Consider the following 27,506-nt stretch of genomic DNA (forward strand, 5'->3'; position numbering starts at 1 on the left):
AGTTAGCTCTCCAGCCTCTTCTGCAAACACGCAGCCAAGTCCACGTGCCCCAAATGGTAGCCACACAATCACTACTAAGTACCTGGGAGGCATTCCGTTTTTTTGTGGGTCTCCCTTACTCCTTGCCTTGCTCCTGCTTTCCTGCTCCCTGGAATGGCCTTAACCCTCTCTCTGTCAGGAATGTCATCTCAGATGTCACCATCTCTGAGAACTTCCCAAACAATCAACCATTTTGATCCTAATCAGAGTTACTCTTCCTTTGCTTGTGACTGCGGCCCCGCCAGTTTTGCACAGTTATAATTACTGGAGCATTTATTACACTGGCTTGTTTTATGATTAGTTAATGTTGATGATACCTTTGCATTTTATAGCACTTTATAATTAACAAAGTGGTTTTGATTTTCATCTATAAAAATTATTTACAAAAAATGTTAGTGCTAAAAAAATACATGTGAGCTAAAAAAAGGGTCCCAGAGAATGGCTTTCCATGGGTGACAACATTAGATAGTGGCAAAGCTAAACTTTTAGTCTCCTCTCTCCTAGTCCAGTGTTCTTATCTCTATACCGCTCCTCTACCTCTCTGACAAGAGATAGATATGGAGAATTTGAAAAGATCAGAGACTCATGAGCATGAACTCATTGCTCTAAGAAATTAAGCTTTGATCCTACTGACCCTCGGACCTAGCACTCAGCCTATGACTTTTCATTCAACAAACATTTACTGCACACCAGCTATGTACCTGTTACTAACAATTATGCTAAGAATTAGGAGGTGAAGTATATATAAATAAATATAACTGAGATATAATTTTTAGTGTATTTTTCAAAGGGTATGAAGAGTTTTTTTGTGATTCTGATGTGCCTGAAACTCTAATCACTTAGAATCTAAAATGACAAGTATTAGAGATCGGAACGGTGCCTAGCACATAGTTGGTACTTAACTTATTGAGTGAATCAACATGGTCAACCTTTTTTGTTTTTCACATTTTACAGAAAATCAGAGAGCTGAGGTAGCCTAAGGACATGCTGCTTATTATTAACAGAACCCGACCTAGAGCCCAAGTGCAATTATTCCTCTACTGTGTTTCCACTTCCTCCCCTGTTTTGTAGCTTCTTTCAAGTCACTTTAATATAATCTTGCATATGACAGTGGTTTTTCTGATGTGACAGACATGCTCAGACATGACAGAAGCATCTCACAACGCTCATATTTTCTGCCAGCATGTTAACTCAAATTGTCAGCAAAATAAAGACATGAAGAGCTGACCTTTACCAAAATTAAGAAAATACTTTCACTCTAAGGCAGAACTTGAACCGATAATCCTTGTCAATGACAACAAAAAGATTAGCTCATCAGTAGTGATAAATTTATCTTACAAAACTCCCAGATCCTTGGAGTCACCAAGTTTAGAGTGACACTTTTTGGTGAAATCAGAAGGCTTGCCCACCCATTGGCGGCTGTTAACTGTAGTTGACTAACTGCTCCCTGCAGATGGGCGTGGATGCTGCAGTTTGCAGTGATCCCCGCGACGCCCTGTGTTTCTTACGCTTGTTACCTCCCTGGTCCTTGTAGCTGTTCAACTTTGGGACTTGGACACAGCATCTTCGTTTTAAGAAGGAAGTTTAAGGTCATTCATACAACTACCCCTCTTTCCTTCCCATCAGATGCTTGAATTCTTCCTGCTGCACTTCTGATGTATTCCAGCCTCTACTTAAACCCTCTTATAATAGGGAACTCACTACTTTCCTATGCAGCTAATGCATTTCTGGAAGGTTCTAGCAAACCGTGTCAGACTACCAGTCAGAACAAAATTTTTCGTAATGAAATATGGTCAATCCTAATGATGTGGTTTTCCAAGTAAAATCCTAAGGTCAAGACCTCAAGCGAGGTATAGTTCTCTGGTGGAAGTAAGGAGAGAGCAAATAAAAATTCCTCCCCTTGTGGGCATGAGAGAAAGAACTAAGGATCTTTTAGTTTAGTGCTTAAATGTAGTTAATTCTGATCTGACAAGTCCACGCCATACCGTTTTTGTGAATTGGCCATCCCCTTTCTTCCCAGTTCTAATGTTTAGTATTATGAAGGATCAAATTACCTGTATTAGAAATCACTGTGGCTTTTGAGCCCTGTGCCTAATGTTAAATATTGAGCCCTTTTTTCCCTCCGCCCCTGAGAAGGGTCTTAGGAGCACCTAACCCCCTCATGTTACAGATGAGCTACTTACACAGAGGGTCACCTAATTTGCCATATGATGACAATTCTAGAACTAGGACTGTAGGTTTTTTTAATCCTAGTCACATATTTCTAGTAAGCCATATTTATAATACACCCACTTAGAACTGATGAGACAGGTTTCAGAAATGTTTCCTGCATATACTCATGGTTTAAATCATTGTTTCATGTCGTTCCAGTTGTTGAGAAGACTATGAACAGGTCAGAGAACTTGCTCTCTCCTGGTTCCTCCTTAGCATCCCAAGTTCATGCTGCTGCTATTAATGGAGATAAGGGTGCTCTTCATAGACTCATCATAGGTAAGAAGTCCCCTGTATTACAGGAACTTTACAAATAATTCTGTCCTAAGGAAGTTTGTTCATTTGAATTTTTTTTTCCTGAGAAAGATTAGCCCTGAGCTAACTACTGCCAATCCTCCTCTTTTTGCTGAGGAAGACTGGCCCTGAGCTAACATCCGTGCCCATCTTCCCCTACTTTATATGTGGGATGCCTACCACAGCATGGCTTTTGCCAAGTGGTGCCATGTCCACACCTGGGATCCAAACCAGCGAACCCCAGGCTGCCAAGAAGCAGAATGTGCAAACTTAACTGCTGCACCACTGAGCCAGCCCGTTAATGTTAATTTTAATTTGCAGTGTACTTACACATTTTAATGGAAACATGTTCTCAGTTATATTTTGTTTCAAGACTTGCACAAGAAAGGAATTAAGTCCTGAAAGTTAAAAATCTGGATTAGGATCAGGTGGAAAGTATCTGAGAAATATCTGTTTATTTGGCATTGCGTCTCTTATGTACTCTAAGGTGCTAAGATAATTAATTCATCTTTGTAATAACATCTAAAATGAGATAGTGGATAATGATCTTTAACATATAATACACACCCAAATTACTAAAGTTTACAAAGAATTTAAACTTTAATGATTTAGAATTGATTCAGTGTTTCCCTATCATTGATTCAATTATTTGAAAGTAGTTTCATTTTCTCCCTATCATTTATATATGGAGAGAGGTTCAATATGGAAGTTCTAGAAGAAGATAAAGTAAATAGGGGAGAAGCAGTATGCAAGGAGAAAATGGGTAAGAATTTTCCAGAATTGTAAAAACCACAAAGCCACATGTTCACAAGTCATTACCCTGAAAAATAAAATAAAAATTCACATTATTTGTAATCTTTAACCTACCAATGTCTAGTGACATCATGATTGACAACTTGGGCTGCAAAATAAAGTCCACGTTGCTTGAACTTCCATACCTGTTCTTTCAGTGTTTATTTTCACCCTACGTTTCCAGTTTCTCCAGGAACTTCTACCTGTGCACCCTAACTTCTGGCTAGGCTTTCTATTCCCCAATATGCCATGAATTTTTCATATCTTTTCTCCATATATCTGTTCCCTCTCCTCTTTTCTATCTTCTGCCCCTTACCCCTTCTCCACGAAACAAACTTCTGCTCATGGTCAAAGACAAAATTCTTTTACCACATACTCTGTGAAAATTTCTCTTCTCCATCAGAGACATTCTCACCTGATGCCTCACTTCACCTCCGCTACCTGCATTCACAGTTACTCCCTGAAACTTGGCATCTTCCAACACCTCTGAGTCGTTCACTCAAACAGTCCACCATTCAACTAAGAGTCTTTTACCTGCAGCTCGCTTAGTAATGAGAACAATAGTTTTTCAACCTCACTGAGACCTCTAATCTATTCTCTTCTCCAGTTTTGACCATCAGTCTTCTGTCTTTAGTTTCCTCCCTATTCAGCCCTGATTCCATGGTCTGTTATTAAAATCTTTCTCTTGGAAAAATTCCCTTTCTCCTCACCTATTGCGTCTGGCTTTTGCAATCTCATCTCTGGATGAACCTAATCCATCTACCTCTGCCAACCCCGGAACGATTTAACCTGGCTGGAAGATTGGTAACACCCTGAATTCGTCATTACCTACTTCAAATAGGCACTCAGCACTTTCCGCTCATCATCCCACATTTCTCCATAATGAGTGTTTCATACTGTCTTGCTCTACCAAAACCTCTGACTGCCCATTCTCCCTCCCTCCCTTCACAGCTAATGCTTTATGCTTCCTACAGAAAATATCCACATGAAATAGGAACTTCCTCATTTTTCAGCATATCTACAAATCACCCTATATCTGCACCCATCTTCTTCTCTCTTCCTGCTAAAACACAGCAAATGTCTCTTTCTGTCAAAGGTGAGTTCTTCCACACATGCTCTGTATTCTGTCCCTTCCTGTCTTCTTGGGAACCTTCTCCATTTTTTTTTTTTACCTCTGATTACTACATCTTCAATCTTTTCTTATATTCTGTATTCTTCCCATTAACATTTAAATATACTCTGTTATCTCCATGATTTAAAAATCCCTTCCATGTTACTTCATCTCCCTCTAGGTATTGCCATATCTCAACTTCCCTTCATAACTGTATCAGTGCACAGGCTAAACTGCTGTAACAGTGACTTAAATAAGATCGAAGTGTATTTCATGCTCACAATAGTACAAAATCATCCAGGGATGCTGCCAGGGCTTGGCTTTGCCCTTCTCAACGTGTGGCTTCCATCTCTGGGTCAATGGCAGATACTTCCATTGCAGTCATAGCCCATCGAGGAGGAAGGAGGAAAGAGAGAGTGCAAAGGTGTCATTCAGGAGGTGGGCTGGACCTAGACACAGAGCCGCATCTAGGACAAAAGACGCTAAAAAATATCTCTCCTTGGATGGCATCATGCCCACCTAAAACTCAGGGTGCTCAGTTCCTAAAGAGAAGAATGAGAAAAGGGATATGGGGCAATTATCACTCTCTGTCATCAAAACCAAGCTTCTGGAGCCATCTGCACCCAGTGTCCCCACCTCTTTACCTCAATGCATGTTTTACTTAAAGAAAACAAAACATACTTCCTTATTTTGAAATGTACATATGGAGAATTACATACAACTTATATGTACAGTTTAACAACTAAATCTAAAGCAAATATCCGTATTACCAAGGAATAGGACATTGTTCCCCCAGAAGCCCCTAATGTATGCTTCCCTCCCCCTTGGAGGAATTGGTGTCTTGACTTTTATGGTATAATAATACATTGTATTTTTACCACCTAGGTATATATCTTAACACTATAGTTTAGTTTTCCCTTTTTTGGATTTTTTTTTCTTTGCTAAACGTTCCATGTTTACTTGTACTGAAAATTGTATATTCAGTTAAATCATTTTCCTGCTCAAAACTCTATAATTGTTTCCCATTGTACTTGGAACAAAATTTCAAAGTGTACCTGTACCTCTTTCCCTCCCCAACCTCACCTTTCATCACTGTCTTACTAGAAAAACTTGCTTTCTTTCAGGTTCTGAAACCTGCTAAGCCCTTTTCCTTCTCAAGGCTTTGTGTGAAATGCTACTATCCCCGTTCTCTGTCTGACTGTCTCTTAGTCATCCTTCAGATCTCAGCACTGAGGTCGCTTCTTCAGAGAGGCCTGCTCTAACCATCCATTCTCAGTGAAATCTGTTGATTGTGTTCTCCCTGGGAACTCTGCAGGTTTCCTTCATAGAACTTGTCTCAGATTGTAACTGTATGTTTATATGTATGACTGTTGTAATGTTTCTCTCCTCTATAAGCTAGTAGCCTCCATTAATATGGACTAGGTCTGTTTGATTCGTCACTGTATCCACAAAATCCAGTACAGTACTTGACACATGAGCAATATTTGTTAAAGGAGTGAATAAATATTATAATCATTCTTTTAAATATCTTTCCTCCCAAGAAGTCTATAATCGTCTTGAGGGCCGGGATTAATGTGAATTGAGTTTAATTGAATTAAATTGAACTGAGAGGTAGATTAGAACTAAATTCCATTGGAAAATTTCTTTTTAAAGTCAGAATACCTCAAGAAAACATGTCTTATAAGTGAATTCTTTATTATTTTAATAAAAAATATAACCTTCAAAGGAAACAAAACATGCAGTATGTTGTAAATTAAAAACACTTATACAGACTCAGTCTTACAAATTAACTAATGCATTACATAATAAAACTTGAAATACTCCTATAATTCTGTATCCCCAAAGAAAAAATCCTTAAAAACACAAAAAAATCATGATATGGAACCAGTATAGAACTGATAAACTTATTTATAAATTAGTTCCTTATATTTTCTGTTACCTTGTCTAAGGAACTTCTTACTCATTACTGAGTGAGCTATAACTCTGCTCTTCTTTTACGAATTCTGCCATTTTTGTCTTGTATGCAAAGACAGTAATACCTTTGCTCTATGATGTTTTTCAACATTTGTATATTCCTACTAAAATAATACTGTTTCATCTTAAATTTCAATGTATCTTGTACATTCTCTTATGTAGGACGTGTGTGATGATTTCTAAATATATCCTGTGTCTCTTTTCTAAACTAGTAACATGGTACTACAGATGATTTTTTTTTCTTCAATCTTTGCTCACCAACTGCTCAGTGAATTCATTCACTTTAGCATTTTCTGTTTTCCCTTCTCTGTTTCCATGGAGAAGTATGTCAGTGATGTGTTTGACTCCATGGAAACACATGAGCATCTCTTTCTACATACACAACTAATTAAATCGAACACTTTCTGTGCTACCCATTGTCCTGGAGGAGGAGTGAAGAGGCTTTCCCTGAATGAGACATCATTTTAGTCTCAATTCTTAATGTTTAACCTAGTACAATGGATTAATGTTTTAACATAACTCACTACATCTTGGATTCAGATGAATTAGGGCTCAGTCCTGGGCCCTAAAAACATAAACATACATGGTAAAATCCTTATGTGCTATGATTATCATTTATAGATATGTAGCTTTTTCTTTTAACATCAAACTCAAATAATTTGATTGAATACCAGACACATAGTCAATAACAGAGTTTAGTAGATTCATTTTAATACTATACAGTGTAGTGTAGTACAAAGGATATGGATTTTAGAGTCCAATAAACCTGAATTTTGAGCTCTGGCTTTGTCATTTATTAGCTGTATTACCTTGACCAAGCCGCTTAATCTTTTTGAGCCTCAGTTTCCTTATCTGTAAACTGTAGATCATAATACTTTGCTTGTGTGAGAGTTAAATGAGACAATGGCCATAAAATATCTAGCGTTGGACCTGACACATAGACAATAAATAAAACCTTATCACTGTTATTGTTATATCAAGTTGGACTTACAGGAAAATATTCGTCTCACATAGTTGCAGAAATGTCTCAGAATGAAAAGGCACTAAATGCTATGAAAAATGATAGTTCTCTTTGTGAAAACCAAGCAAAATAATTTGTAAATATTCCCAGTGTGTGATGATTGATGTTGTCATTACTGCTAACAGTGTCTGGGGTTGTTTGCAGTGGTAAAGTGACCATTCTGATTCTATTACAACTTTTGTTCCCCTGTCCATGTTTTGAGCCAGTATAAATCTCTCTGAATCATTTTCCCTCTTTGTTTATGTCTCCCAACAGAGTAGTTAGGTGTGGCAAGGAGCCTCATAAGTGAAGAGTAGTGACATTATTTCAGTTGACTTCTTCCTTTACCTCAACCCTGACCTTAAATGTCAGGGTCATTAAATAGTTTATAAATGCTTGCTTATATACATATGTGTTTATAAATATACTTACGTGCATATGTATCCATACTAATAACAGGAATAAAATTAGTCAACATTCATAAAGTTATGATACATGTGCCAGGCACTGTATTAAGTGTTTTGCAGCTCATGAACCCATTTAATAGCAAAACACTACAAAGAGCTTTGGGTACTCTATCACGCTGATTTCATAGGTGAGGAAACCGAGGTGCAGAGAGATTAAGTAACTTGTCTGATAAGTAGCAGAACTGACATTAAAGCTTGGAAGTCCGAGTCCAAAGCCCATGTTTTTGGGGCCTCCATATGTGGGTAGATGTTTCTGCATACACGTGCACATTTGTACGTATGAATACATAGAGAATGAGAAAGACAGGAAAGAAAGAACTGATTATTTCTAAATCGTGACTGATAAACTAATGGTTATCTAGATTGGATTTTTCTTAACTTTGTGCTACAGGCCCTTTTGGCAATCTGGTGAAGTTTATAGACTTCTTTTCAGAAACATATTCTTAAAAGCTTAAATATAATATATGGGAATCCAAAGTAAATCAGTTATATTGAAATATAGTTATCAAAGTATTTTAAAATTGGATATAGCCATATACCTGCCATCATTTTTTTATTAATACATTAAATAGCAAGATCTAGTGGCAAATCTAAGACCTATGATAATTTCAAAGCAACGAGTATAAATATTTTAAGATACCTCAACGATTATAATAAGATAGCATGTAAAAATGTTTTGTGAAATCTCAAATGCCCTCAAAATATAACATGTCCCATGTTATTATTATTACTCTCATCTTCTATGTTAGTACACTGAGACTCAGAAGTGAAGCAATTTAGTTGCATAGCTAATAAATGCATAGTTGTGACTCAGACCAGGTCATTTAATTATGAATCCTGTATTCTTTCTGTTGTTCCCATGTTGCCTCTAGAACAGTAAGAAGATCTTTTGTAGATGACCACAAATGCCTTCCCAAGATTGTGACAATACGAAAGGTGTGAAGAAGTAGACAAAAGCAAATGAATACATCTTTGATGCCACACAGAAGTGACATTTTAGAACAAGCAAATAAGACAGCAGTAGAGAAGGCTGGGTTGACTCCTGTTGGACAGTATGGCACTGTAGCTGTTGTGTAAACGGGTGCAACTGTCACTACGAGTGACAGACATTTTCTCTAACTGCTAGAGTTGGAGCTCTGGTTTCTGCACATACCAGTCCATGAACCATACAGACTCTTCTGCTTCAACTGACCTTAAAATAACCGAATGCAGTAGAGCAGTGGCTTTCCAGTCGTGGTTCCAGCTCAGCTTTCTGAGCTATGTTCAGATGAGCACATGCAGAATGCCAGCCCCAGTTAAGCAAGCACCAATTGGTCATGGATTAGAGGCTGTCTTCACAGTTGCCAGAATAATTAAAACAACACAGCACACCAGCCAGCTGCACCCTATATTAGCTATTCCTGACAGGAATGCAATTTAAGTGCATTACTATCCACTGAATGTTAGTTGACATCGTAAGCCCTACATTTGTACAACATGTTGCAGTTACAAAACACTTCCAGACAATAAATCATTTCACTTAGTCATCAAAATAAGCTATTGTGTAGGCTGGACAGGTATTGGCTGGATGTTATAATTGGGGAAACTAAGGAGGGAGGAAGTAGGGTGTAGATAAAGGCACAGGCCTGTCTCAGTTACTCTCTTAAAGCCAGGAAGCCCAGAACCTGATGGGACCCTCACTACTTAGACACAGCCAGAAAGCCACTATCCTCCTAAAGCTACTCAAAACGGACCCAACTGAGGCTGAATGCAGCTTTTTCGAATCAAGAATAGGGGCTCCATGCTTTCAGTTTCCTCACATACACAAATTTTGGCTCATAGACACAGCATACTGGGTTTTGCTGACATGACCCAATTAAATCTTCTGTGTTGGGAAGTAAATACTAGTCACACAAAAACACAAGTGTGTCAGGGGTTGAAGAGAAGGCGTGAAGTTTCACATATCTTACAGCAGATTGGGAAGAACATAGCAATTGGCCTGATGTTGTCTCTTCTAGGAGGTAGAGGTGCTGACTTCACTTTGGCTCTGAGAAGCCCAATCAGTTAGGATTGTCCCAATATGTGATGACTGCCTCCATTTCGCAACATTTGTTCTTGTGACCACAGTTCCTACATTCTTTCTTTTACTAAAGCTTCCAAGGAGGAGTTCAACTCTAGGGGAAATTATAATATGAATCACCATCATCTTGCTAATACTAGGCACTACTGTCTTTGCTTAACACTAAGATGAGATGCCGGTTGAGAGTGCCCTATAATCATGAAAGACACCTTGAGACTAGCCTTATTACATCATATTTTCTGTAAGTACCACTTTGACTCAAGAAGGACTCAAATGATAAAGGAACATGCTACTTGTAATAAGTTTTAGTTCTATTGATGAGTTTGGTTTTAAATGAGTCCTTATCTGTAAATACATAAATAAATAAATATAATCTCTGGGGTCTTCCGGATTATATATTGGAGGCCCTTGTGGAGAGAGTAATACTGGCACTCAGAAGATTTGTGCACAGGGGCTTCTAGAATCAGGTATGTTGAATCAAATGCAAAACTTGCCTCCATCTTCAAAACCCAGAATCTGAAAAGAACACCTGTCTCCTCCAGGAGTTATACACAATCTGAATATATTTGTCAGGCTCTTTCAAATTTCAAGAGCAACGACCTTTCTCGCTCTATTACCAGGATACATGGAAATGTGGATTAGCAAAGTGAGTTATTTAAGAAGCTATAAAGTACTCTGGGTCCCAATTTACATATATTTAAATATATTTTGAAATCTTTAGAGCTAAAACAGTAGCTTAGTTTCAGGCACAAAACAACTCAGACAAAAATGTGACACTTTTTCTTGTGTCAGCTAGCATGTATTTTTCCCCAGAGAAAAGATTTCATTTGGTCAGCTTTCTTTTCCGTTAGCAGAGTTCATGCCAAAACACCTCAGAAGTAACTGGCTTCCCTCATGCTCAACTCATCCATGATGACCTTCAGCTAGTATGTGACTACCTTGTCACTATCTGTGATGAAAGGAGCAAAATTTTTTCATTTCAAGTGGATGGCTGGAGCCATGGGTATCTGTTGTTGTTACTGTTTTTAAGTAAAGTTTATTGAGGTCTAATACAGTAAATACTGTACGTTTCACCCCTTTTAGTGTGCAGTTATTTAATTTTGACAAATATCTAATCCTGTAATCGCCACCGCAATCAAGATATAGAACAATTCCATCACACCCCAAATTTCCCCATGTCCCTTTATAATCAGTCCCTCCCCACATCCCAGCCCCCGGTAAGCACCGGTCTGATTTCTCTGTACTTACACCTGTTCCAGAATGCTATGTAAATGCACCGCACAGTACGTACCCTTTGTGACTGAGTTCTTTACTTAGCGTAACGCATTTGAGATTTTTCCATGTTGTTGAGTGTATCAGTACTTCATTCCTTTTTATTGCTGAGCAGTAGTCCATTGTATGGATGTATGCAGTCTCTATTGTCATTTTCCAGTTGAAGGACAACTGAGATGTTTCCAGTTTTTGGCAATTGTGAATGAAGCTTCCATAAACATCCAAATACAGGTTTTTATGTGAACATAAGCTTTCGTGCTTTTATTTCTCCTGAGTAAAACACCTAGGAGAGAGATTATTGGGCCATATAGTAAGTGTATGTTTAACTTTATAAGAAACTGACAGTTTTCCGTAGTGGCTATACCATGTTGTATTCTTACCAGTGATGTCTGAGAGTTCTAGTTGTCCTACATCCTTAGCAGCATTTGGTATTGTCAGGTTTGTTTTTAGTTTTGGTTTGGTTTTAACCATTCTAATAGAAGTGTAATGGCATCACATTGTGGTTTGAATTTTCACTTCCCTATGTATTAATGATGTTAAGCATCTTTTCATATGTTTATGTGGTGAAATGCCTGTTCAAATATTTTAATTTCCTTATCATTTAACTATTTACTTGTAATAGTTCTTTATTCTGGATAGAAGGCTTTATAGATAGGTGTTTTGCAAATATTTTCTCCCATTTTGTGGCTTGTCTTTTTATTTTCTTAACAGTGTCTTTCAAATAGAGTTTATAATTTGGATGAAATCGATTTTATCAATTTTTTTATGAATTGTTCTCTGGTATCATATCTAAGAAATCTCTGCCTAACCCAAAGTTAAAGAGATTTTCACATTTGTTTGTTTTAAAAGTTTTGTATAGTTATAGAGGTTTTACATTTCAGTTTTTGATTGAGATAACTTTTGCATGTGGTGAAAAGTATAGGTTGTGAGTTTTTGGTTTATTTGTTTTTTGGTTTTGCATATGGATGTCCACTTTTTCTAGCACCATTTGTTTAAGAGACTGTCCATTGGTTTGCCTTTGCAGCTGTGTCAAAAATCAGTTGATCATATATATGAGTCTGTTTCTGTACTCTCAATTCTGTCCTATTGATCTATGTGGCTATTTTTTTGCCGTTTAACTTAAATTGTGGATTTATGAGAATGAAATTGGTTGTAATATTCCCATATTTTCCTTTTAATGTCTGCAGGCTCTGTAGTGATGTTCCCACTTTCATTCCTGATGTTAGAAATTTCTATCTGCTCTGTTTTTAATGATCAATCTGATTAGAGATTTATCAATTTTATTGATATTTTCTGGGAACCAACGTTTAGCTTCATTGATTTTTTTCTCTAGTGTTTTTCTGATTTTAATTTCATTGCTCTTATCTTTATTATGTACTTTCTCTGCTTGTTTCGGGTTAAATATGCTCTTCTCTTTTTAGTGTCCTAAGGGAGAAGCATAGATCATTAATTTGAAACTATTCTTCTATTCTAAGACATGTACTCAATGCTGTATATTTCCTTCTAAGCCCCCCTCATGTGTAGGGTAGGAACCTTACAACAGTATTTTTGTTTTCATTCATTTAATGATTTTCAGCTTCCCTTGAGATTGTCTCTTTAATCCACGGATTGCATATGTGTTGCTTAATTCTCAAATATTCGATGATTTCCCATTATCTTCCTATTATTGACTTCTAGTTTAATTACATATTGTCAGAGAACATACTGTGTATGACTTCACTTCTTTAAATCTGTTAACATTTGTATTATGACTCAATATATGGTCTATTTTGGTGAATATCCTATGGATGTTTTAAAAGACTGTTGCTGGGTGACATGTTCAATGAATATCATTTATATCCTACTGCTTTATGGTGGTATTCAGTTGTTCTCTATCCTTGCTGATTTTTATTCTTGGGTTCAAACAATTATTGACAGGGGAAAGTTGAAGTTACCAACTATAATTGTGAATTTTTCAAGTGTTTCTTTCAATTCTATCAGTTTTTGCTACATGTATTTTGAAGCTCTGTGGTTTGGTACATACACATTTAGGATTGTCATGTATTTTGGTGAACTGACCCTTTTCTATTTGACACTGGTAATTATCTTTGCTCTGAAGTCTACTTTATCAGATATTAATATAGTCACTCCAGCTTTCTTTTGATTAGTGTTTACCAATCAAAAGTATATGGTATATTTGTGCTCATTCTTTTACTTTTAACCTACTTATGTCATTATATTTCAAGTGAGTTTTTTATGTCAGCATATAGTTGGGTCCTCTTTTTTTATCCATCTCTGTCTTTTTATTGGTGTGTTTATAACATTTACCTTTAATGTAATTATTGATGTTAGGATTTAAGATTTCCATTTTATTATGTGTTTACTGTTTGTTCCCTCTGTTTTTCATTCCTCTTTTTTCCCTTTCCTGTCTTTCTCTGCATTTCTTGAATGTTTTTATATTTCACTTTAATTTATATGTAGTGGGGCTTTTGTAACAACTTTACTGAGATTTACCATACATATATACCATGCAATTCACCAACATAAAGTGTACAATTCGATGGTTTTTGTATATTCACAGAGTTGTGCAAACATCACCACAATTGATTTTAGAATAATTTCATTACCCCAAAAAGAAATTCTATACCGTTTAACTATGTCCCCTCAAACACGTCCCCATCCCCAGCCCTAGGCAAGCATTGGATATAAAATTTGGAGTTGACAGATCTCCTCTCCACCTCCCCCAAAACTTGAAAAATGTGTCATTGCTTTCTGGCCTCCATAGTTTCTTATGTGAAATACACTGTCATTCGAATTCTCATGTATGTATTATAGATAATATGTTGTTTCTCTCTGGCAGCTTTCATGATTTTTCTCTTTATCTTTGGTTTTCAGAAATTTGATTATGATTGACTCAGCATAGATTTCTTTGGGTTTGTTCTGTTTGAGCTTTGCTCAGCTTCTTAAATCTGTAGGTTTGTGTTTTGCACCAAATTGGACCATTTCTAGCCATTATTCCTTCGCATATGTGTTCAGCCCTTCATTCTTTTTCCTCTTTTTCTGGGACTCTGATGATATGAATGGTAGATCCTTTGTTATTGTCCTTATTGTTCTTTTTGTTTCTATGTATTCTTTCAGTTGTTCAGATTGAATACTTTATATTGGTCTATCATCAAGCTGAGTGATTCTTCTGTCATCTCCATTTTGCTATTGAGGCTATTCAGTGAGGTTTTTATTTTGGTTATTTACTTATTTATTAAGTGTTTATTATTCTAAAATTTTCTTTTGGTTCATCTTTACATTTTCTCTTTCTTTGCTTAACACTTTGTATTTTTCCATTTGTCTTGAGAGTGTTAATAATTACTTGTCAGATTATCTTTATGATAATTGCTTTAAAATCCTTGTCAGATAATTCTACTATCTGTATCATCACAGTGTTTGTGCCTATTGATTGTCTTTTCTTGTTTAATATTTTCCTGACTCTTGGTTTGTCTAGTAATTTTGGATTATCTCTTGGACATTTTGTGTATTATGTTATGAGACTCTAAATTCTATTTAAATCTCTTATTTTAGTAGACTGACAATCTGTTTAAGTTTAGGATGAACATTTTGTTCCAGTTTTGTGGATGGTGATTCAAATGTCAAGTTAGTTTTCAGAGCTCTTGTATGCACTTCTGGTTTGCCCCATTTCCTTGCTACCCAGGCCAATTTAGAACCTGGGTAGTATTCTACCCATAGTTCAATTCTCAAAGCTTTGCTATTTTGATTTTGGTCAGTTTCACACATGGGCTACCCAGAGTTGTCCATGATTCCATGCACCAAGTTAGAGAATTGCTTTCTCTAGCTTCCTCCTCTCTGTAATCCTCCCCCACTCTAGTTAGGAATGAGTAAGGTACCACCTCATTGCAATCCTTTGCTTAATTCAGAGTGTGATGGTTCACAGGGCTCTTCTGCACAGTCTGCAGTACCCAATGGCGGAGAAGAGAGGTGCAGTTTCTTTTGTTGTGTGTGCTTGGAGTAGAGTCGGTATAGTCAAAAGAGTTAACTCCTGCAGGGCTATGCTCTTCTCAATGTTTTGACTGGAGAGAGAGGGCCTCTTGGGGAACTTCATATCTGTGCTCATTGGTGTTTCTGGTTGTGGGCTACTGCAGGCTAGCTCTATATAGGAGGCGAAAAAAAAATTTTTTTTTTCAGGGACCTCACCATCAGGTTGTTCCCTGAGTCCCATAGTCCCTAGCCAGTCTGTCTTCTTTTCTCCATGTTTCATGTATTTTGCCTGGAGTTTTTAGTTGTAATTAGCAGGAAGATCAGGGTAGTATGCAATTGCTCCATGTTGTCTAAAATGAGAAGTCAATCATGATTCACTTTTGTATCTCTCATAAAAACATACTACAATGCCTAGTGTATGATCTGCACTAAATAAGTATTTGTTGACAAAAGAAAGGAGTGAGGGAGGAAAATAACCAGCTCCATATCTCAAAATGTTAATTCAGCATAACATAGTAGTTAAGAAAATCAGTTTGAATTCTAGCCCCACCGCCTACTTTCAGTGTGAATGTAAACTGGTTACTTAACATCTCTGAATCTCAGTTTCCTGTAATATGGGGTGGTAAATATCTACCTCATAGGGTAAGTAAAAATAAGACAATATATTTAACACATTTAGCACAGTACTTGATAATAAACACTTAGTAATCACAGCTCCTAGTTATATTAGTAGTAACAACAACAATTATCAAGTGTTGCTATCTGTTTCTTGTACACATAGGAAACTCTTCCCTTAAAGACAAAGAAGATCAATTTGGAAGAACACCACTTATGTATTGTGTGTTGGCCGACAGACTGGATTGTGCAGATGCTCTCCTGAAGGCAGGAGCAAATGTTAATAAAACTGACCATAGCCAGAGAACAGCCCTCCATCTTGCAGCTCAAAAGGTGAGAAGTAAAATCACTTTGAGAGTAAACCTTTTATGTGATATTTGTTAGTTGATTAATGGGACTGTGCAATAGACAGATGATAAAGAAATCACAAGCATGTGACTCTTAGTTTCATATGTTTTCTCTAAAAACAGTCTTTAAACTGTAGAGAGTAAAGCACAGATGACCATCAGTGGCTGAATTAACTTATCCAAGTTCCTTGAACAATGGAATTTACTTTATGATATAAGCTTAAGTCGAGGAGATGCAATCAAAATATATGTACAGTATGATTAAACTATATTACAAATCAATTTGTACATGAGGAAAGAGCAAACACCAAAAAGAAAAAACACTAACATATTAGTAGTGGTTGGGTTTAAATATTGAGACTATATATAAGTTTTTGTATTTTCACTGCTTAATATTTTTTCCTTTATGACTATTACTTTTACAATAAAAGTTGTAGTTTCTCTTAAAATATGTGGCCTTAAGGGGCATAAAAGAACTTGATTTTATGAATGTATTTTCAACTTTTAAAAAATTTAAAATTATATTGCCAGTATCAATGATTTCAAGTTTTTAAAGGCATTATCAAGAACTCGGACTTTTAAGATTAAACATATCAAAAAAGTAAAATGGGCAGCATCATGGCAGAGTGAACTTGCCCAGGATTCTCTCCCCTCCAACATACAATGAAAAGGGGCATCCATACTCCAACAGAGGACATCCTAACACAACACAAAAATGTCAGAGAGACATGCGGCCATACGATGGAGGGTGGAGAGGCTGGAGCCCCCCTCAGAGAAGCTGCAATGGGGTAAGAGAGAACTTCACTCCCTCCCCTAAAGACTGCAATCTGCGACCGTGGGAGGCTCCATGAGGGAAGGAAGAGGGGAGGGGATGTTCGTTTGCGGGAACATCAAGGACCTCTGAGGTCCCATGTGGCCTAGAGGGAAGACCTCTACTGGGGTGAGAGCTTTTGCGGAGGGGGGGGGGGGTGACTTCCTCAAGCCAACAGCCCAGGAGATCAGCAAAAGCAGAACAAGAAAGCCCAGAGAGCACACAGGAGAAAGCACCCCTCCCTCTAGCTGCCCCCTCCCATTCCACTGTCTGGCATCTCAGCTGAAGGCAGAAGGCTCAGAATATGCTGCTCTTGAACCCCCCACCCAGTGACAATAGGTGGTAACTGCAAGCAAATAATATCAGGATGCGTAAGATCCGACCCACCCCCTATAGCAATATCAAACACTATATCAAATCTCCAGACCAGAGAGAAAACAACAAGTACCCAGAATTCAGTCCTGAGGACACAGAAATATGTAATCGAAATGACAATGAATTCAAAATAGCTATCATCAAAAAACTCAAAGAGGTAAGAGAGAACATAGAGAAACAATTTAACGAGTTGAGGAGGTACTTAACAAAAGAGACTGAAACTATAAAGTAAGAATCAATCAGAAATATTAGAGATGAAAGACACGATGGAAGAGATAAAACAAAATACGTATTCCCTAAATGCTCAAGTGAACATCATAGAGGAGCATATCACCACAATTCAAGATAGACATGTTGAAATTCTCCAGATAGAGGAGAGAGAACTAAGACTAAAAAGAAATGAAGAAAGTCTTCGAGAAATATCCAACTCAATTAGGAAATGCAACATAAGAATTATAAGTATTCAAGAAGGAGAAGAGAAGGAGAATGGAGCAGAAAGTGTGTCCAAAGAACTAAGACTGAACAATATGCTGCCTCCAGGAAACACATCTCAGCTCCAATGACAAACACAGGCTCAAAGTGAAGGGATGGAAGACAATACTCCAAGCTAATGGCAAACAAAATAAAGCAGGTGTCGCAATACTTATATCAGACAAAGTAGACTTCAAGATAGGACAAGTAAAGAGAGACAAAGAGGGGCAGTATATAATGATCAAAGGGACACTCCATCAAGAAGAAATAACATTTATAAATATCTATGCATCCAACACAGGAGCACCAAAGTTCATAAAGCAACTATTAACAAACCTAAAAGAAGATATTAATAATAACACAGTAATAGTAGAGGATGTTGACACTCCGCTCATATCAATGGATAGATCATCCAAACAGAAAATCAACAAGGAAACAGTGGAATGCAATGAAAAGCTAAACCAGTTCGACTTAATAGACATATATAGAACACTTCATCCCAAAACAGCAGAAAACACATTCTTCTCAAGAGCGCACAGAACGTTCTCAAGGATAGACCGTATGTTGAGAAACAAGGCAAGCCTCAATAAATTTAAGAAGATCTAAGAAGATAATAACAAGCATCTTTTCTGATCACAATGCTATAAAGTTAGAAATTAATTACAAGAAAAAAGCTGAGAAAGGGACAAAGATGTGGAGACTAAACAAGATGCTGTTGAACAAGCAATGGATCATTGAAGAAATTAAAGAAGAAATCAAAAAATATCTGGAGACAAATGAAAATGATAACATACCATACCAACTCATATGGGATGCGGCAAAAGCCATATTAAGAGGGAAATTCATTGCAAAACAGGTACACCTTAACAAACAAGAAAAATCCCAAATAAGCAATCTCAAATTACACCTAACTGAATTAGAAAAAGAAGAACAAACAAAGCCCAAAGTCAGCAGGGGGAGAGAAATAATAAAAATCAGAGCAGAAATAAATGCTGTTGAAACAAAAAAGACAGTAAAAAGGATCAATGAAACAAAGAGCTGGTTCTTTGAGAAGATAAATAAAATTGACAAACTCCTAGCCAGACTTACAAAGAAAAAAAGAGAGAAAGCTCAGATAAACAAAATCAGAAATGAAAGAGGAGAAATAACAGCAGACATCACAGAAATACAACTGATTATAAGAGAATACTATGAAAAACTATATGCCAACAAAATGGATAATCTCGAGGAAATGGATAAATTCTTAGACTCTTACAACCCCCCCAAAGCTGAATCAAGAAGAAACAGACAATCTGAATAGACCAATCAAAAGGAAAGAGATTGAAACAGCAATCAAAAGCATCCCAAAGAATAAAACCCCAGGACGAGATGGATTCCCTGGGGAATTCTACCAAACTTTCAGAGAGGATTTAATACCTATCTTTCTCAAGCTATTCCAAAAAATTAGGGAAGATGGAATGCTTCCTAACATATTCTACGAGGCCAACATAACTCTGATACCAAAGCCTGACAAGGACAACACAAAAAAGGAAAACTACAGGCCAGTATCGCTGATGAACATAGATGCAAAAATCCTCAACAAAATTTTGGCAACCTGAATTCAGCAATACATCAAAAGGATCATGCATCATGATCAAGTGGGATTCATACCAGGGACACAAGGATGGTTCAATATCTGCAAATCAATCAACATGATACACCACATCAAAAAAATTGAGGAATAAAAACCACATGATCACTTCAGTAGATGCAGAGAAAACATTTGACAAGATCCAACAGTCATTTATGATAAAAACTCATAACAAAATGGGGATATAAGGAAATTACCTAAACATAATAAAGGCCCTATATGACAAACCCATAGCCAACATCATACTCAATGGGCAAAAACTGACACCATCCCCCTGAGAACAGGAAGAAGACAAGAATGCCCACTATCACTACTCTTATTCAACATAGGACTGGAGGTTTCGGCCAGAGCAATTAGGCAAGAGAAGGGAATAAAAGGAATCCAAATAGGGAGTGAGGAAGTGAAACTCTCACTGTTTGCAGATGACATGATCTTATAAATAGAAAGCCCCAAAGAATCCATCAGAAATCTAAAAGAAATAGTTAAAAGCTATAGTAAAGTTGCAGGGTACAAAATCAACTTACAAAAATCAGTTCCTTTTCTATACTCTAATAATGAGCTTCCAGAAAGAGAACTCAAGTATACAATTCCATTTACAATCGCAGCTAAAAGAATAAAGTAACTAGGAATAAATTTAACCAATGAGGTGAAGGATTTATACAATGAAAACTAGAAGTCATTACTGAAAGAAATTGATAATGACATAAAGAGATGGAAAGAGATTCCATGCACATGGATTGGAAGAATAAACATAGTTAAAATGTCCATACTACCAAAAGCAATCTACAGATTCAATGCAGTCCCAATCAGAATCCCAATGACAATCTTCATGGAAATAGAACAAAGAATCCTAAAATTCATATGGGGCAACCAAAGACCCTGAATTGCTAAGGCAATCCTGAGAAAAAAGAACAAAGCTAGAGATATCACAATCCCTGACTTTAAAATGTACTACAAAGCCGTAGTGATCAAAACACCATGGTACTGGTACAAAAACAGGCACACAGATCAATGGAACAGAACTGAAAGCACAGAAATAAAACTGCACATCTACAGACAGCTAATCTTTGACAAAGGTGCCAAGAACATACAATAGAGAAAAGATAATCTCTTCAATAAATGGTCTTGGGAAAACTGGACAGCCACATGTAAAAGAATGAAGGTAGACCATTATCTCACGCGATAAACAAAAACAAACTCAAAATGGATCAAAGACTTGAAGATAAGTCCTGAAACCAGAAAACTCCTGGAAGATAATATAAATAGTACACTCTTTGACATCAAACTAAAAAGGATCTTTTTGAATACCATGTCTTCTCAGACAAGGGAAACAAAAGGAAAAACAAACAAGTGGGAGTTTATCAGGCTAAAGAGCTTCTGCAAGGCAAAAGAAACTAGAATCAAAACAAAGAGGCAACACACCAACTGGGAGAAAATATTTGCAAATCATATATCTGACAAAGGGTTAATCTCCCTAATATATAAGGAACTCAGACAACTGAACAGTAAAAGAACAAACGTACCCATCAAAAGATGGGCAGAGGATGTGAACAGACATTTTTCCAAAGAAGATATACAGATGGCCAATAAATGCAGGAAAAGAAGTTCAGCATCAGTAATCATCAGGGAAATGCAAATCAAAACTACACTAAGATACAACCTTACACCTGTTATCATGCCTATAATCACTAAGACTAAAAATAATAAGTGTTGGAGAGGGTGTGGAGAGAAGGGAACCCTCATACACTGCTGATGGGAAAGCAAACTGGTGCAGCCACTATGGAAAACAGTATGGAGATTCCTCAAAAAACTAAAAATAGAACTACCATATAATCTTCCACTATCCCACTACTGGTATTTACCCAAACAACTTTAAATCAACAATCCAAAGTAACATATGCACCCCTATGTTCATGGCAGCACTATTCACAATAGCCAAGACATGGAAACAATCCAAGTGCCCATCGAACGATGATTGGATAAAGAAGATGTGGTGTGTGTGTGTGTGTGTGTGTGTGTGTATATATATATATATATATATGTATATATATATAATGGAATACTACTCAGCCCATAAAAAAGACAAAATCACCCCATTTGCAACAACATGGATGGACCTGGAGGGAATTATGCTAAGTGAAATAAGCCAGACTGAGAAAGACAGACACCAGATGATTTTACTCATATGGGGAATATGAACAAACGGATGGACAAAGAAAACAGTTCGATGGTTACCAGGGGAAGGGGGTTGGGGGGTGGGCACAGGGGGTGAAGGGGAGCACTTATGTGGTGACGATCAAGAAATAATGTACAGCTGAAATCTCACATTGATGTAAACTATTATGGACTCAATAAAAAAAATTTTTTTAAAAGAGACTGAAGAACTGGGAAAAAATATTTGTAATTCATATCAGGCAAAGGGCTGTCTTGCTAATAGATAAAGAACTCCTGGAAACTGGTAAGAAAAAAATAGAGAAATGAGCAAAGGATATGAACAGATGGCTAAGCAAACGTCTACACATTTGCTACTGTTGGTGAGAGGGTGGAGGAAAGTGGACTCTCACCTATTGCTGGTGGGAGTATAAATTAGTACATCTTTGAGGGAAAATTTGTCAATATCTATCAAAATTTCAAATGCATATACTCTTTGTACAAGTCCACTCTTGGGAATTTATCTCACAGATATATTTGCACATGTATAAAATGACACATGCACCAAGTTCTTCACTGCAGCATTGTTTCTAACAATAAAAGATTGAAAACCAAGTAATAATAATAATAATAATAAATAAAATGGGAAGCTTCTTTATTCCTGAAAATGATTTTTCCCATGATAAAATTTTGGTCTATAAAATATATTTCCAGTGCCTGGTATTTTTCTTTTCGTTACTTTAGACTTACGTATTTTTAGAATAAAAGGCAATGAAAATTAGTTAGATCCTACAGAAACTATTAGAGTTCTTTCTCATTGAAAAATGTGAACCAGATATAGCTGATTAATTGAGGGGTTAGAAAAATACCTTTTCATTTAGTTGAACGTATAAAAAGAGACTGACATTAAGATATACTACTGAATAAGCTAGTTCTATGCTCTTATCAGTTAGGTCTGTCAGGATGTTTCCAAAGTTGTTGTTCTTGAATTTGCTTTTTATTATAGTAATTTTTTAAAAATCTCTCTCATTTTCAATCTCAGTTTTAACTACTGCTCAGATGTTTATAACCTTTCACCTAGGCTTGGCAGCTATTAAATTATTCACTCAGGAAGGCTAACTCCATTTAACTTGTTATCGCAAAAAAAGTAAACATTTCAGATTCGGAATATCCCCAATATTAAGAATTTGATCTGCTTCAGATTTTTCATTGTGATGCATTTAGATTTAAAACTCAATTTCGAAAATGTAGGTTGGAGGGCCCTAACTTAACATCTAACGGATCATGTGAAGAAAAAACAATGAGGATTGAAGTTGATGATCCAAGAATATGACATTTTTGTCAAGGTATCATATGAAAAGGTTGAGAGAAGGGGTGTTCACAACCAGACATGTTAGCTGGAGGTCTCTTCACCAGATGCAGCGTGTTGTTTTCTTTTGGTTTTTGTATCTCCTGTATTTACTTTTAGTTATGATCTTTTCTACAGTGTCAAAGAATAAACAGAATTAAATAGAACTGTGATTTACGTAAGTGATAATGTAGTTATCAAGGTTCATTTTCTTTCATCTATCTGATAATTTTGCATTTCCCCCGTCTCTGTGTTGCAGTTTGCTCTTGCATATTTGCCAAAAGCAATAATGTCTCTTTAGGCTATGCGAGCACTGGGAGAGTTTCCTGAACAAGTATGGTAATGATTCTTTAGTACCCTGCCCTGTCCAGATCAAACCTGGGTATTGTATTTGGTTTGTGCTTCGTACAAAAGCACCATTATTAAGAAATTAGAGATAGTATAGATCAGGCAGGAATAAGATGGTGAAGGATCTAGAAATAATTTTCAAAGGAGAGTTGGAGATGATATGTCCCATGTCTCTAGCACACCCTGCCTCTGAACAGACACAAACACAAATTCTCTTTAGAGAAAATGTCTTCGCCTTAAACTTCCAGGACTCCCCCATACGAAAATAGACCAAACGTGATCTCGAATGAAAGATCACCAAACACACAAGGAAGCAATCTACCGTGAATGCGAGTCAGCAGGAACGATAAACAGATTCATTCTATCAAAAACATCAGATATTGGCTTCCTTAGCAACACAATTTAAAATAGCTATTGGTAGAATGTTTAAAGATATAAAAGAAGAAATCAGAAAAATGAGCAACAAACAGGAGACTTTCATGACTAGTTATAAGTTCTGGCCATAATCATTTATTTTAGAATAACCCACCTGCCCAAAACATCTATGAAAACTGAACAAAATATATAGGCATTGAGAACAATCAGCATAGTCAGGATCTAAGAAACTGCAATCATTCTGAGAAGGGAAGCATGTGAAATGAATTCCATGTTCATCCTGGCTTTTTCCTTTAGGCATTTTCCAAATTGGAATGCAAAAGAATACAAGCCTAGCAGGAAGTGGCAGTCTGAGCCGGCTGAGAAACCCAGGAGAGTGGAGTTAACAGTGGCTGGAACTTGAAAGACAAAATCCTGGAGAGAAGGGAACTGTAGAGAAGGACCCCCAAAATCTTGATACAAATTCCTTGTGTATCATTAGCAGATTCCTAAACTGTGCTTGTATAGGGTGAGGCTCTAAGAAACCCAGAATAAACAACTAGGGGACTAAAGAGCTAAGCAGAGATTGTTTTAAAATTATCCTGTATTTCTTTCCGATTTATGTCTTTTAATACACAACAAATTGCTTTTTATGTAGGGATCCATTTTACAACTTCTGAAAAACTAATTTTCCCAGGACAATCTAGCTTATTAATTTTTAGCCATTTAGTATCTGCTGTGTGCCAGCACAAGGCTTTTGTATTATGCGTTTCCTATGCTTTTATTTTTTTAATTTTTTTTTTCAAGTGAAGGGTTGTGAATTCTAAAGAGCTAACTAGGAAGTTTGAAAATGAAAGTTACACAATCAAATTACTTTAGGGCGACTGATATGGCAACTAAAGCTACTTTGGAAGAGGAAGAGAGTGGAGGTACATAGAAAGCTGTTACAGTTCAGGCCAATGTAGAGGAGGAGTTGGATCCAACAGATACATTGTGGAGGCAGAACTGTTCATTTAATAAGTAGTTGCCAAATGTCTACTGTGTAGACCTATCCTTTTGTATAGTGAACCTCTCTGATACATCGGATATCAAGTATTCTTTTCAAGTGTTGTCTGTCCCACTTAATTCTGTTATCTGTGAACTTAGAAGTGTGCTCTCTATGTAATCATCAATATTCATGTGTATGTGCATGCATGCATTTATCCCACATATGTTAAAACTGTTACTGTGTAACAGGTACTGCAGTAGAAGAAAGAAGGAATACAAAGATAAAAGACATGATTCCTGCTCTTAAGTTGCTTACAAAGTTCATGGATAAAGATATTAAGTGATAATTAAAGCTGGCCTATCTACCTTACAATACCTGAGTGATTTATAAAATATTAAAAGCCATAACATGTAAATAATCATTGTTATTATTATTGACCTGAAAATCAGCCATTCTCTATATTATTTATTATGTTTTTGGTTTTTTATGATAGTGAACTATATTATGTATCTTTCCTTAGGTTGACTGGTAGGAAAAACTCATGTTCCCATAGCATTTTGTTCATGTCTCCATTAGAGCCCCATTATCTTGTAATTATTGCTTACTTGTCTCTTTCCCAGTAGATTGGAGCTCCAGGCAAGAACCTTGTTTTGTTTATTTTTGAATCGCCTAGAATCTAGCACAGTGTCTGACATGTCTGGGTTGAATGAATGAATACATTTTATATTACTTATATAGAAAGTCATTATTAATATAAATGCTGGACATTTTGTTTATTAGAAACATTTATCCAGTTTCAAAATACATATGCGGGAAAAACTTATTGAACTGTGTTGATTGGCTTAGTTATTTTGACACATATTCACTTCTCTGGAAACAAATTGCTGTTTGTCCAAGCAGCTAAGGAAATGGTCCCCATGAGAATAAAATTAATCTCAATATACTGAACATCTGTACCTAATTTGTTTTTCATTTACTATCTTCAGTTTAATCCAAGAAAGCAATCAGTCATATCTTTTCTTTCTCATATCTCTTCTTTTCACAAAAGATATCTAATTGTAAGAAATGTTTTGCTTCAGGGAAGCTACTATTTCTCTGACTTCCACAGATACATTTATTTGTTAATAAAGATAAAAACGCTTTAGCACTCTTACTATATGTTTATAGTGATGCATTTTTAATCTTCCAGGAGGTTATTAATTTGGCTTCAAGAAGATTAAGACTACCCACTTTGAAAAATTATGTCATGTTAAACACAAAAACTAAAGAAGCTTCAGGTTGTGATTGTGTGTGTTCTTTTTTTTAATTCACAGCAGAATTCTCAATTCATCTATGAAAACTGAATATTAATTTTCCATTTTCAAAATATGCTGTTTCCATGTTAATGATTTACAAAAATTAAAGGAAACTTTTCAGGAAAACTTACTACCAGGTAACAGCATTAGGTTTCCTTACACACTTACACACAAACACACCAAACAATCCGCTCCGCGGTCCCCTTCAACTCTGTATTCCCATATTCCCCTTCATGCACGTACTGCCTCTGCCATAGCTCCTTCCCTGCCGCTGTGAACCGCAGATGTCACGGATCTGTGTTTCACCCTGACTAATGCTAGTTGAAGGCAGAGGCCATGTCTTATTTGACTTTTTAGTTTCACTCTTAGCACAGCTCCTGTCATTTAATAAAGACTCAATTAATATTTAATGAATACATGAATGAAGGAAAGAATCAATCAATAAATGTGGACATCAGATAAATTTATTATGAATAATATGGTCTTCAAAACTGTTGAAGTTTAAATCAATGGCTATATTTATTTCTTCTCATTATCCACTCCACCCCCTCATAATTTTGTACATAGGATTTTACAAGACTCTATGAGCTTAATTTCTCAACGAATATCACTCTTGTATGCCTTAACTTCTTCATCTATAAAATGCGATAATATTTTTCTCTATCTGCTGTATAGGAATGATGAGTCCTTTGATGTAAAGCATTTTGCTTGGTGGAGAAATAAACTCCCTAAGACTATAGGTTGTCAATATTATTGGTGTTAGTCATACTGCCAATATAGGTGTAAACATCAAATTACTCTTTAGGAATCAGTAGGTGTCTGAGATAGAAAGGCCCTGCTGGATCTTCTGTTTCAATTCGTGATTAGATGAGGAAATTGTGGCAATCCTTTCAATTCTCTTCTCTTCATTATTCCTCATTCTGTTTGCCTTTGCATGTACCTGAATGTTCTTTGTCTTATTTTTTAAATTATTTTAAACTTATAGATTAAGAATAAAGAATAATATAAACAACATTCAACTACCTAATACCCAGAAGAGATAAAACTGAACATTTTTCATTTTTGCTTCAGATTTTTTTTTAATGAGATAAAACAGTATAGACACACTTAAAAGTTTTCTGTCTTCCAAAATGCCATTCCCCTCTTTTTCTGCCTCCTCAGTCTACCTTAATTGGTGGTTTCAATTCTCATGCACATTTTTCTACCTTTAGTTTATGTGTATACACCCATAAACAATATTATTTTCCATGTTTAAAATCTTTATATAAATGGTATTATACTTTACTGTCATTCCCCAACTTGTTTTTTTAACGTAGCATTATGTTTTCAAGATTTATTCATAGTGAAATGTGTAGCCCTAGTTCACAAAAGAGTATATATAGATGCCCAAAAGATTCATGAAAAGGTGCTCAACATCATTACTAATTAGGGAAATGCAAATTAAAGCTCCAATGAGATACTGCACAACCATTTGAATATCTGAAAGGAAAAAGTCTGATAACATCAATTGATGGTGAGGATATGGAACAACTGGAACTCAAACATTTTTGGTAAGAACGTAAACGGGGTACATCTGCACTGGAAAACT

At 36.3% G+C, this 27,506-nt stretch overlaps 1 protein-coding gene across 3 annotated transcripts in view; it reads left to right on the top strand.

Moving 5' to 3' along the window:
• Positions 1–27,506, top strand: part of INVS (inversin) — a 223,785-nt gene that overhangs the window by 568 nt on the left and 195,711 nt on the right. For 2 of the 3 annotated variants that reach the window (XM_008518004.2, XM_070595260.1), the window contains exons 2-3: positions 2,410–2,529; positions 15,967–16,133. In XM_008518004.2, the coding sequence (XP_008516226.2) occupies positions 2,424–2,529; positions 15,967–16,133 (273 nt within the window). In that variant the 5' untranslated portion in view covers positions 2,410–2,423. The remainder of the gene's footprint in view (positions 1–2,409; positions 2,530–15,966; positions 16,134–27,506) is intronic. The other variant, XM_070595259.1, reaches the window with a different exon arrangement.

This window comes from Equus przewalskii, chromosome 26 (assembly GCF_037783145.1).
Source record: "Equus przewalskii isolate Varuska chromosome 26, EquPr2, whole genome shotgun sequence".
NCBI lineage: Eukaryota > Metazoa > Chordata > Mammalia > Perissodactyla > Equidae > Equus > Equus przewalskii.